A 13,150-nucleotide genomic window follows, 5' to 3' on the forward strand; every position below is an offset into this window, starting at 1 on the left:
CCAGTGTTTCACAGTTAGGTTGTAGACTGGTGAATCAAACGGTGTGTGTGCTGTTTGCCGGTCCACTCTCCCATCTAAGCCAAATCTGAGTCCCCAAACACTTTAATCTGCGTCTGTGACGCTTCCAATGCAAAACCCGAGATTTTTCGCAATAAGCCGTCATTTTTCAGCTTCATCGTCTGCTCTCCCTGAAATAAACGTGCGCCATTGCGACCAGGATGATAGCGCGGTGATGTGATGAACCTGAAATTTTAATGGGTTATCTCACCATCCCTTGTTTCAGAGGCAGGGAGGGGAGAGGGGAGGAGAGGAGAGGGGTGCTGGGGGCTGAGGAGGGTGCGAAGGCGGACCAAACCGGTGTGCGCGGATACATGCCGGAGCTGCTGGCCCGCACTGCAGATTAACTGTTAACTTGCCGGAAGATGCTTCGAGACATGGTGAGTGGGATTATTTCATAACATTTTAATCCATAAACTGCGTGCGCGGGGGTGCTGAGGTGAGGCTTTTGGGATGTCAGTCTTTGCTTTTCTCAGCAGTCAGGTAGACGGCTGATGCGGGTGCGGAGCATCTTGGAGGCTGTCTGCCACACACACACACACACACACGCACACACACACACACACACACACACACACACACACACACACACACACACACACACTACGGTCAGTGCAGTTTGACGCGTCTGGTTTTTCGGTGCGCTCCTCCGGCGCTGAGAGGACTCCACTCCGTCTGGTCCCGCAGAACAGAGGCGAGATCCTCAACGTGAGCTAACTGGAACAAAATGATCTCTTCACTTCCATGAAATGTACTCAGTGACTTACTGATGAGTCAGAAGTGACAAAACAGTGAATACACTTGAGTGTTTTCTCTGTCGCTGGAGTCACAGTCAACTTCAGCCGCCATCTAATTTATAATTAACGCAGATTATCTCCTGAACTCAGACCTGCCTTTTCACTGTTAAGTTAGATGCTGTTTGCACAACACGGAGGGTTTCCCCTTTCCAGACAGTGATGTGTATTATCTGTTGAACTGAATGAGTTGCCACAGACAACACTGCCTTCCCTGACTATAGCAAAAGTCATGTAAGCCCTAAAATTGCAATCATGGGAAGTTTGCTCCTACTTTAGCGATTGATCCTCGACAAGACACTGGACTTGGCTTCTCTAAGATTTCAGCTTGGTAATAAGGGGATAGCGTGAAGGTTGCAGTGACTGTAGATTGGAAATGGTGATGCATTCACTCTCCACTTGAAGGGCATTCACATAACCTTGGGATAAATGCAAAGATTTTAACCTGTTTTGAACAGTGCCTCTATGTGCAAAGGCAAATATGTTTACGCCATAAACTACACTCACACACTGCAAAGGCACATTCTGAAACACCCTGCTGCTCAGTTTGGAATACCTGAAAAGATTATTTTTTTCTTTAATTTCAATGTACTATCGAGAGAATGTACTTTCACTCAATCAAAGGTTAGCTCCCCTCTCAGGGTTATCAGTGGTCACAGAGAAAATTATGTTCACTCCTCTGTGAAGACATTACATCTCATATGTGTGTTATTTTTAGAATCTAAATGTTTTAATTGTCCTAAGTGTTCATTTGTATTTCAGGAAGAAATTGGTGTGAACTTCTCTTGGCCCGAGCTCGTGTAACAACCCTTCAGCCAGCCGCCTCCATTCCTTTATCAATCTGCACCTCTGACTTTGTGAACTGATTCCAGGAGCTGTAGACATGAGGCACAACACTGTGATGTCTGCAAGAGAACCCAGTACACTGGTGTTCTCCTGAATATTGGATTTGTTCCTCTTGGTGACACATCTGAAAGGGTCATGGCCTGGCTTTTTGCCATATTTGGTGACAGGGGCTGAATTTGTTCAGGTGTCCATCTATGTTCTCATTTGACCAGGTCATATAATCCATTAAGCTCTATCAGGTGGACCAGAAAAACAAACTGGAAGAAGGTTCTCCTCTAATCCGAGGAGCTTCTTCAGGAGCATTTAACTACAGCCAGACGTGTCTGCAGAGGGAGGTCGTAGTGTGCGTGCACACTTGTGCTCTGGATGCAGCACATTCTTGATCAAAACCTAGACATGGCCACAGCTCTACTCGCTGGAGAGAAGCTGAAGGAGCTGATCCTGCCCGGCTCCTCTCAGGATGAGAAGAGTGGGGCGCTGGCCAGCCTCATGGTGCAGCTCAAATTGGAGCTCCCCTTTGATCGGGTTGTTACCATAGGGACTGTCATCATCCCCATCCTGCTGGTCACTCTTGTCTTCACGAGGAACTTTGCAGGTGAGCTGTCAAACCACAAGGTTCCTAAGACAAGGCAATTAAAAAGTTCCACGGTTTCTTTGAAAAAATAAAAAAAGAGGACAAAGGCTAAACTGGGATCCTGCAGACAACAGTAGAGAGGTAACAGGAAGAAGAGAAAGACATAAATTGGAGAGATGTAAGTTCAGTGCTGCGGCAGACTGCAGCTCCAACCATCTGGGACTGAGCAGTAAGACAAGATAATGTTAAAACATGGTTTTCAGTATAGACTCACTGGGCTGTTTCCAGTAATATTCTGGGTTTTGCTGAATATTTAAGTGATTCAGCACATGGACAGCACCTTCAAGCTGTAACATAATAGCACAATGCACAGCAGCTTTATAACGGTATAACAAAGACATGTGAGGTGGATTTTATTCGCTTTTATTTTTGCTAAGACAGAAAACTGTCAGGCACAGTTTGGAGCTGTTCAACTGAGACAGACGACTATATTTATTCTTTTCCCCTTCGAAGAACATGGTTAGTTTTTGCCACAGACGATTGATACTAAAAAGGCCTCCAGCAGCTATGTGCGAATCAATAAAAGGTTTATATTGGTTTAATTGGGTCTTTAGCGGAGCAAGCAACTCGGGGTTGTTCTCTGTTCTGTTACAGCAGAATGGATGATTATTTGGCTGACTGTATCTTTTATGTTCCTCAGAGGAATCCATATACTGTTACACACCACACAACTTCACCAGAGACCAAGCACTGTATGCCAGGGGCTACTGTTGGACTGATCTGCGGGATGCTTTGCCTGGTGTGGAGTCTCACCACTGGCCTTCGCTGTTCGAACACAAATTCCTGCCTTATGCCCTGCTGGCGTTTGCCGGAATTATGTACATCCCTGCTTTAGGGTGGGAGTTCATGGCATCCACGCGGCTCACATCAGAGCTGAATTTCCTTCTTCAAGAGATTGATAATTGCTACCATCGTGCAGCAGAGGGTCGAGCACCAAAGATCGAGAAACAGATTCAGTCTAAAGGACCTGGGATAACTGAGCGAGAAAGGAGGGAGATCATAGAGAATGCAGAGAAGGAGAAAAGTCCAGAGCAGAACTTGTTCGAGAAATACTTGGAGCGACGAGGCCAAAGTAACTTTCTGGCTAAACTGTACCTGGCACGTCACTTGGCTATTATCTGCCTCAGTTCCATCCCCATATCCTACCTGAGCGCCTACTATGCCCGCCAAAGGCAGGATGAGTTCACCTGTGCCCTTGGCGAGCCCCCAGATGTGAGCAGCTACGCTGAACTGAAGCTCAGGGTGAACTGTAAACTGCCGGCTGTGCAGCTACAGCGAATCATGGCCACTGTGGATATCGCTCTGCTCTGCACCATGAATCTCATTATCCTCCTTAATTTGCTGCACTTGTTTGTCGTGCGCAAGTCCAACTTTGTATTTGACAAGCTGCACAAGGTTGGAATCAAAACAAGGCGCCGCTGGCAGAAGTCTCAGTTCTGTGACATCAACATCTTGGCCATGTTCTGCAACGAGAATAGAGACCACATAAAGTCACTCAACCGACTGGATTTTATCACCAATGAGAGCGACCTCATGTACGACAACGTGGTCAGGCAGCTGTTGGCTGCACTTGCACAGTCCACCCATGACTCTACCCCCACCGTGAGGGACTCTGGAATACAAACCATCGATCCCAACATGGAACTTGGCGTGGGAGAGATGGGTGGGGAGCCACTGGTCATCAAACGACCTAGGAAAAAGATTAAATGGATGCCAAGTACAAATCCTCTTCCACAACCTTTCAAGGTAAGGTCTGGCATACAATCATATCAACCTTTAATCAGCAATGAGAATAACGTCCAGAACTGGAAGTGAGCATTATTAGAAATATCACAAATATAAATCTTCTCTTAACTCAAGTTTAAGTAATAAAGTATTCTAATGTTTTATTTCCATTACAAAGGAACCACTAACTATGACACGCCTGGAAAATAACACCAAGCCAGAGAAACCCAAACAGCTCAGGCGAAAGACAGTGGCGGACAGTTTCATCGCACCACTTCTGGACAGCAAAAATGCGCAACATCCTGCAAACAAAGGTATGAAACACTGCGACTTTCATTTTTTACGCACATATTTTTGTAAAAACGCAAAGGCCACTGCTGAATGTTCTGTAACCTTTCATGTCCAACTGCAGATCTAAGCGGAATGGAGAAAAAACACGCTCGTAACCTCTCTCTGGATGTCCACCCGTACATGCTGACCATCAGTAAGCCCAAAGTCGAGGCCACGAGCACAGAACCGCTCCCGTCAGAACACAACATGGCCACTGTTTATCTTCCAGACACCCACACTATTGTTCATGTGTCTGGTGCAATTACAGGTGAGTTCAACATCGTATTTGGTTGAAATGTTGAAAAAATTTTAATTAACATAGCAGCATTTTCAGGGGTGAAGACTGGTGTAAAAGAAAAAGAAGTCAAACTTTTTACAACTATTGTACTAATAATGTGTAAAAAATATAGATCAGTGATTGGAGCTGTAATAAAGTATACTGTGTGCCCTGTCCTTTCACTATGGTCATGTCTCCGCCTCGGAGATTTCCTTTCACAAATTTAAAGCCGCCAAGCAGTAATTGTATTATAATCATGCTGATAACATGATATTATAGGAAACAAAATAAAGCTATGTGGAAAAACATGGTTTAGGTCTTGTAGTCTGATTTAAATGTTACTTTTCCAGAAAGCTACAAGCCATGGTTCTTCAGCTAAAACATCATGCACCAAAGGATTTTACATGTCAAAAAAACAGCAGTTTGATCACAATTTGTGCATGTTTGTGTCTCCCTCTGTAGAAACGAAGGTGTGCTCTCCGACCAACACTGCCTTTTCGACGATGACCCTGCCTACCACAACTTATATTAATGGTGTAAGCCCAAACCCTCCCTCCAGCGAGGACGCCCTGAGTCCCAAGTCCTCGACCCCACCAAGAGATCTCCTTGCCCAAGCACAAAACCCTGAGTGCCAGCCACCACCACTGACTATAGCCCCGACACACCAGCTGCTGAGCATACATCATACACTGTTTGAGGAGGAAGAGGATGAGGAAAACCGCAGCAACAGTCTGGCCGAGAGGCCTGGGGAGCTCATTGCTGCTGGGGAATGCTGAAGAAGGAAAAGAGATGTCCACCGAGATTCTTATATCTAGAGACACAACCTCCTGTGCACGACCGCCACGTCAATCACCTCTTATCAACAGCCACCTCTACTCTTACACTGTCGGATGAGGAAAAGGCAGAGGACAGAGCAAAGACTGTTCGATGCAATCAGATGATTGTACTTATTGATAGAATATGACTGACAGAAAGAAGTGTTTCAAAGATGATCAGATAGAAGTTTGTACCTTTGATCACGTAGATCAAACTCCTACTGTAGGAAGTGATGTCACTTTCATGTCTCAGGATGATTGTGTACAGCTAAACACCCTCCAATGAAACCAGCAATCTTATTCAACAGGGTGCTAGAATGCAGGATCTAACAGCTGAATTTTAAGGGGTCTATCCAAACATTGGCTTGTGATGAAAGTGAGTGAGGTGAGCTTCAAAAAAAGAAAACACAAAATGAATAAGCAAGATCATACACTATAAAGCTCTTTTGTAATGAGGACCTAAATACAGCTTTGAAGAAAATGCATTTTTCCACGTATATATGGCAGCACTTAGTACCTTTATTCAATAGCCCAGTAGAGAGGTAGCTTGTGCAATACAGTTGTTGAGATCTGCACAGTTAATATGCAATCAATCACTATATTTGTGGCAATAATGTATGTGCACACAGCATCCTGTCTGATAGAAGAGTATACATATTGTGAACACATATAAATCAGTGTTTGTGGGGTGTTCAATATTGATTAGGGATTATGTAGCTCGGACAGAGCTTGTCTTCGCTGTATTCACAGGTGATTAGAGAGAAAAATTCTTATATATAAGAAGAGAATGTACAATACAGACTTGGTGCCGAGAAGGTGGTATTGTGAGGTTTCTTTAGCAGGTACTATATCTGCGTCATTAGAAGGTATTGATGGGGGCATTTTCTCCTTGAACACTATGATAACTTCTCCAAGGTGAAGAAAATAATTGCCAAAGTGTGTGGGTTTTTGCTCTACTTAATTTTGTCTCATCAATGCAGTGACAAGACCAAGTTGTTCAATGGAAAATTTAGGTGCGGGTAGGATTTGGCTTGGTTTGCATCAGTTATTTCACTTCTGCCTTGTTTCACATATCTTTAAAGAATAAAATGAAGATTTGTAATGTCAGTTATAAATGTATGCCTGTACAATAGCACAGAAAAAAAATACAGGGTGCCTAATTAAATAAGCATACTAAACATACAGAATTCCTCCAGAATTTATGCATGACAATGGTCCCTTCATATTAATTTTACAATTACTGTAGAAGGTATGACAGCTGATTTTAGAGGAAATACCTCTGCATAATGTACAGGTAGGCTCTTTCTTCGGAGACATACTGTAACTGCACACTTCTCGACTTGTGATGGAACACAGCTTCCTGATGTCTGTTGACAAGGAATTTAATCATCATGACACATGATGATTAAAATGAATTATGGTCAAATGCCAAACGGAAGCACAACACATAAGCACTTTAAGGTTTTTCGGACACTAGTGTGTGTTCTAGGCTGATGAAGGTTTGTTTTTTGTTATGTTTTTTTAAACCTGATTTTCACAGAGATAGAGAATGTTACCGTATTTATGGTAGTGAAATGTAAAGAAAATAGGACTTTGATTGTACTCTGTGAAATGTTACACTGACAAGAGAATTAAAAACATTTTCATTACGTAAACGCCAGGCCAGGCTCGATTACTACGTGTCCCACAATGCACCGCAGCTGTCAGTTTCTTCCAAATAGCACTGTGTTGCTGTTCTAACGAAGAGCAGGCTGACATACGGACTGGTTCCCCCGGTAAGTTTTAATTAACACCTAGTGCACCCATCACTGAATATGTCAAACCTGGCAATGGTAACACCGACTATGAAATGACTTCTTATAATGTGTACGTAATAGTTGTGAAAAAGTTATCAGTGCTTGCTAACCAGTTTTAGCTTGAGTTAGCTGCTATCGTCCGGTTGCTAGCAAATCGAAACGCCAGTAAAGGCTGGTGGTTGACAGTTGGTCCCATTGCTGGAAGTAACGCAATAATCTGAAAACCTGTTCAGAATATGTTCATTTTCTTTCGAGCATGTCGCTGAAATTGCTGCGTTTGTCACTCGTTATTTGCGTGATTATGTTGGGGGTTCATTCCTGCCATGAAGTCTTTCGCCACTTGCCCCGTGTAGTCAATAACCTGGGGCGCATTTAAAGCTACGTCAGCGTTTGTCCCTGTGAATGAAACCTTGTTCAGTACTAATTAATATCTTCAATCTGCATTTTGTGCTTTTACAGTGCTTCAAACATGGATCAAGCCAACACGTCAGAGGTTTGTATCATACTTGGTTTGTTGATTAGGGAAGTGATGTTTTTATTTTGCCAGATGTTCTGCTCTGGTTCACGGGGTAATGGATGGATAATTAGTTAAAAAGAACAAAATCCAACAGATGTTGTTCTGATACAGAGAGGTTTCTTTCCTAATTGTGTGCAATCGCTTTGCTAGATGTGGACTCTGGTAATCTCTTAATCTTTAGTTTAGGATATATTTGGTCTTGGTATGTATGTCACCATTTGCTGTCTTACAGGATGAATCAACAAAAGACCACCCTGAAGAACATCCCGCCATACCTCCAGGACTCTGTAAACTGTTTTTGAACAGCTTTCAAAAATATTATTTATATTCTGTTCAGTCAGGAAAACGCAAGAGCACACCCTTTGTATTTTACAGTTTGCTTTGTTTGTTTTTAGGGAGGATGTTTTTGTTGTCTTTTAATTTAAGATTTCAAATCGTAGTTCTGTTTGAGAAAGCAGTTTTTTACACACAGCAAACAAGCACCATAAGTAATTGCAGATTTTTATTTGAGCAGATCAAACTTGCTGCAAATGCACTAACTGTGTTTTTTACAGTCTTCAAGTACACATACATTTTACTTTAATTAGCATTATTCTGAATCAGTACCGTGTCTGTTGTTCCTGTTTAGCGGATGGTGAAACGATAGAGCTGCTTTGGCAGTTGCGAGCTCAGCGGCGCCAGGCATCCCCTAAGCTCCCAGAGACAGTGACCTGTCTTGCTGCACCTGATGGAAGCCTCCTCTACCTGGTGGGCACTGCCCACTTCAGTGACAGCAGCAAAAACGACGTAGCCACAGTGAGTCAATGGCATTAAAATCAAATTCTTGGGAATAAATAACAATTATGGATTTCTCCAACACACAAGTTTACATCTGGTTTCAACATCTCAATGAAAGACCTTTATGGGGCGATGCACTAATTTACTAACCGCCTACTAACTAATCTATTTTACTGGTGGATCCTTGTGCCTTTTTCTAGTTTTTACCACCACCTGGATCAGAAAGCAGGGGATGGTTATATATTTGAAACCACATCGTAGACCATTCTTTGGTCCTGCTGTGCCCATGAATGCCTTCTTAATTGAAATTTTATTTCACAGACTGCCCTCATAGTGTCTGTTCTGATTGCAAATTGAACATAATTTTTTTTTTAGATGTAAGAGGGTTTGTCAGGCTTTTCTTTTCTTACTAGTCATTTTGCCTTATGTCTGTCTTAGTCTCTGATATGCAGGCATGCTGCCTTTTATTGCCCAACCTCTGCCCTCATGCTATCTGTCCAATCAGACAATCCGCGCCGTACAGCCAGATGTGGTGGTAGTGGAGTTGTGCCAGTACAGGGTGTCTATGTTGAAGATGGATGAAAATACTCTGCTGAAGGAAGCCAAAGACATTAACCTGGAGAAAGTTCAGCAGGCCATCAAACAGGTTTGGCTGGTTTTATGAATTAAATACAAGTGGGGTAATGGATTTGGTGTTTTGAAAATCACATCAAGCCTCCTGTGTTCTCTACAGGGGTAGAAAAAAGATTAAGAAGTGATAAGTAGCATAATCTGTTATAGAGAAAGGATTATTTCTGCCACATGATCTATGAATGCCATTGACCTACATAATGACCTTTTAGAAAGATGTTACAGTCATAATTACTAAAGAACATATCTCTGAATCCTCTGTCAGAATGGGGTGATGTCTGGCCTGATGCAGATCCTCCTGCTCAAAGTTTCGGCTCATATCACAGAGCAGCTGGGTATGGCCCCTGGAGGAGAGTTCAGAGAGGCCTTCAAGGAGGTAACTTGTCAGTGGTTGTACTGTAAAACTTCAAATACAGACCGACTCCCAAAGAGATGTGGGTTTCCTTTATTGGAAATCAAAGCAGGTTTTTGTACACAAACAGAATTAGAAGCTTTATGGAAGGTGTGAAGGCCATCACGTAAAACTTCTCAGCTCAAGACTGTTTTTGTGTTGTAGAATAGTTTGATAGAATTGGTGATTTTTAGCTGTGCTGTTATCTGCTGAAATGAACAGTCACATGTCAAAACAAAGTGAATTGTGATTACTTGTTTGTTCTTTTTTATTTTTTTTTGTAGGCTGGGCATGTGCCATTTTGTAAGTTTCACCTTGGTGACAGGCCTATTCCTGTGACATTTAAAAGGGCCATTGCTGCCCTTAGTCTGTGGCAGAAGGCCCGCCTGGCATGGGGCCTTTGCTTCCTGTCAGACCCAATCAGGTACATTTTCATTTTAGTCACTTTTTTGTGTAACAAGACACCCCTTTTACATTTGTATCATTACACCTTTGCTGTTTGAGAACAGAGCTGTGCTTCATGCCATTCTGAAATTTACCATTCCTGCCTTGAGAGCGATGCATTTTCTATATTTCTGACCCACCATCCACTGCTGTGCTGGACTGTGTGATCTTTTAGTAAAGAGGACGTAGAGAAGTGTAAACAGAAGGACCTGCTGGAACAGACCATGTCAGAGATGATCGGCGAGTTTCCTGCTCTTCACCAGACCATCGTGGCAGAAAGAGACATCTACCTTACTCACACGCTTCGCCAGGCTACACGTTGTGTGGAGGCTCCTCATAATTCCCAGAGTAACTATAGCAGTTATTTGTCATTTCATCCGTTAAGATGGAGGTTCTAGCTTTGCTGACATTTGTTTGTCTGTGTTTTTTTTCCATCTGTATGCGGGGTTTCACAAAATTACCAGATGGATAAGCTAGAAAGGTTTTGGAACCACCAGAGAAATTACTTTTTAAAATCAATATAGAACCAGATCTGAACACGGAAATCTTTAGGCATTTGATATCGATCTGCAATGTCACTTTACAGACAACAGGGGTGCTAGTTCAGCTTTTTCCTCTCTAAGTTATTCCACTCTAGTTTCTTCTTTGTGTGTTTTCTTTAGATAAATATTAAGGGGTAAACATATACCTTTACAGTCTTAGATCTAAAAGGTTTCTGGTTTTCTTTTCTATTTTTTACCAATTGCAATTTCAAATTAGAATATTGAAGATAAACACAGATCCCCAAAAATATTTTTGCTCTTTAGAAGTGCCTGCGGTGGTGGTTGGAGTTGTTGGAATTGGCCACGTCCCCGGAATTGAAAAAAACTGGGAGAAGCATCTCGACATTAATGAAATTATGAGGTAGTGTGACACCACACTAGACACTGGTTATTCGCATGGCCTGAAACTGAGAGAACAGTTTTGTACTAAATGAAATACACAGATGCTAACTGTATCTGTCTGCTTCTTCCTCAGCGTTGCACCCCCCTCGCGGCTGAGCTGGGTGTTGGGCACTGTCATTAAGGGCGTCATGGTTGGAATACTGGGATACACCTGCTACCGTGCTGGGAGGAGTATAGGCAGAGTGGTGCTGTCTATGCCTACAGTCCAGTCTTTCCTGGCAACTCTGAAGCCACCCCCTGCTTGACCCCCACCGATTTTGTCCAAGCCATTAAACAAAGCAACAGTTCTCAATGATGCACCGAACACCAATGGCCTTAAAAAGAGGAGCCCATCTTAGGCTGGATAAAAGGCTTGACCAGCCCACTCAGGACCTCAGGAGGGATTTAGTGCCTCCCATGTTGCATTGATGTCCCTGTAGACATAGCAGGGCCAAGCTGCCAAAGAAGCCATGACAGTACTTTAATATTTTGTGCAGGCTCTGCATTTCATGTTTACAAATTCCAGCCACACTTGAATACCTACATATACCCCCTTACCATTCCTTTAAGTGACTTGTGGCATTTTTATTGATAAGCATTATCTTCCATCAGCTGCACTAGCAATGATTGGGTTATTTGTGGGAGACATTTTCTGACGCTCTAAATGTTCTGCTTCTGTGCCAACTGCAGGTTTTTAGAAATGGCATATTTCAGGTCTTGGCACTTGAGGCTCTTGCACTGTACATGCAGCCTGGGAGAAGGTGGGCAGTCAGTCGTAACTATTATAAACCCCTTTTTAATAGCTGGTAGTCCCGTTTTTTTTGTTTTTAAAAACATACAAGAGGTATTAGACCAGTGCACACCAATAGACAAGTGCCTCATTTTGCATCAGTAAGGGCTAATGGTCAACTGGGTTGAATGGGACAATTACTTTGTGTTACATTTATCTTGCCCATCTTAATGCCAAAAGAGAAATATAGGTTTCTTAAAAAAAATCCTTAATATATATATACATATAATTAAAATGTTTCCCTCAATATTGACCACTAAGCTTGTGTCACAGGTTCAGTTTGAAAGATTAGATGTCTCCTTCATTGTATTTTGTGGTCTGATACGGATCACAGCAGGTTTATGTGTCTCAGGGGAAGCATTCCTTTTTTTAAATTTAGCATTTTGGATTGTACCTCCTTGAGGCCCTCTCACCTATTGGCTTAAACTGGTTCCACCTCTAACCCTTTAAACAGAAATATGCACCAGGCTAAAAACGCTGTAAACATTGTAAACCTGTCAATCGTTGCACCAGCTGTTTATACTTGTATAATGTATATATATATATATATATATATATATATATATATAATGTATATATATATTGATAAATCACTGACGCTTTAAATTTCCTTTAGGAGAAATTTGTAATATATAGTATTTAAGGTGTTTTGTTCCCCCTCAAATTATTTGGCAAACTTGGCTGTAATGATATCAAAGAAAAAAACAGTTTAGGATTGTTTTCACAACCATAAAGGTGGCTGACCTTATATTGGTCAGAGTTGGGAGGTAAAGCCTTACACTACCATCACTGCTGCCTTTGATGATTAACTAATTTCTGTCTTGAGTTCTTCATTATGAACTTATTGCATCTACAGCAACTAGCTCTATGACATGTTTGAAATGTTCTTCTTTAATAAATCCTGTATACTGTTGCTATTTACCGGTTTTCCCTTTACAAGGCTACAATCCCACAGCCTCTTCCACGTGTTTTTTATTTTATTCTATTTTTAAATAGAATAAAATATCTAAGGTACTAAATTTGTTTAAAAGATTTTATTGGTGACTGAAGACATTTGCCTTCTAAATCCAATAGATTACCGGTACTTAAGGCACAAGAGTAAATCAATTGTGCCATTTCAATGCTATTGTGAACCTGGTACTCTCGCCACACCTCTCTTTCCCTCACTAATAAGTTCCCACTCAGTCTTAATTTCTAATGGTTTATTTACATACAATTACGTTTAAAGATAACTGTCAAGATAACTGTAAACATCTAAACATGTATTTTTGTTGTAAAACATTTTCCCCACAGCATTGTGAGCCTGTGTCGTTGGAACCAGTTAAATTGTTTCTTCTGTAATTTACATTAAAGGCGGAATTATATTTTCCTCAATTGTAAGTTCTTTCTTTCTTTCTTTCTTTC

At 41.9% G+C, this 13,150-nt stretch overlaps 2 protein-coding genes across 2 annotated transcripts; both read left to right on the forward strand.

Moving 5' to 3' along the window:
- The first annotated feature begins 303 nt into the window (after positions 1–303).
- panx2 (pannexin 2) lies at positions 304–7,133 on the forward strand. The gene is made up of 6 exons (XM_057051364.1): positions 304–437; positions 1,614–2,292; positions 2,972–4,077; positions 4,235–4,370; positions 4,469–4,654; positions 5,126–7,133. The coding sequence occupies exons 2-6, from the start codon at positions 2,064–2,066 to the stop codon at positions 5,437–5,439; spliced, it is 1,971 nt and encodes a 656-aa protein (XP_056907344.1). The 5' UTR covers positions 304–437; positions 1,614–2,063; the 3' UTR covers positions 5,440–7,133.
- A 23-nt stretch (positions 7,134–7,156) lies between these two features.
- On the forward strand, positions 7,157–13,115 carry trabd (TraB domain containing). The gene is made up of 10 exons (XM_057051366.1): positions 7,157–7,253; positions 7,734–7,767; positions 8,024–8,078; positions 8,420–8,586; positions 9,074–9,214; positions 9,464–9,574; positions 9,874–10,013; positions 10,209–10,381; positions 10,840–10,936; positions 11,051–13,115. The coding sequence occupies exons 2-10, from the start codon at positions 7,744–7,746 to the stop codon at positions 11,220–11,222; spliced, it is 1,080 nt and encodes a 359-aa protein (XP_056907346.1). The 5' UTR covers positions 7,157–7,253; positions 7,734–7,743; the 3' UTR covers positions 11,223–13,115.
- The last annotated feature ends 35 nt before the right edge of the window (positions 13,116–13,150 follow it).

This window comes from Takifugu flavidus, chromosome 13 (assembly GCF_003711565.1).
Source record: "Takifugu flavidus isolate HTHZ2018 chromosome 13, ASM371156v2, whole genome shotgun sequence".
Taxonomy (NCBI): domain Eukaryota; kingdom Metazoa; phylum Chordata; class Actinopteri; order Tetraodontiformes; family Tetraodontidae; genus Takifugu; species Takifugu flavidus.

Coding starts and splice junctions, on each gene's coding strand:
- trabd (XM_057051366.1), top strand. CDS start 7,744: ATGGATCAAGCCAACACGTCAGAG. Junction 8,079..8,419: donor CGCCATACCTCCAGGACTCT/GTAAACTGTTTT, acceptor GTTCCTGTTTAG/CGGATGGTGAAACGATAGAG. Junction 10,014..10,208: donor TTCCTGTCAGACCCAATCAG/GTACATTTTCAT, acceptor GTGATCTTTTAG/TAAAGAGGACGTAGAGAAGT.
- panx2 (XM_057051364.1), top strand. CDS start 2,064: ATGCAGCACATTCTTGATCAAAACCTAGACATGGCCACAGCTCTACTC. Junction 2,293..2,971: donor CTTCACGAGGAACTTTGCAG/GTGAGCTGTCAA, acceptor TATGTTCCTCAG/AGGAATCCATATACTGTTAC. Junction 4,655..5,125: donor TGTGTCTGGTGCAATTACAG/GTGAGTTCAACA, acceptor CTCCCTCTGTAG/AAACGAAGGTGTGCTCTCCG.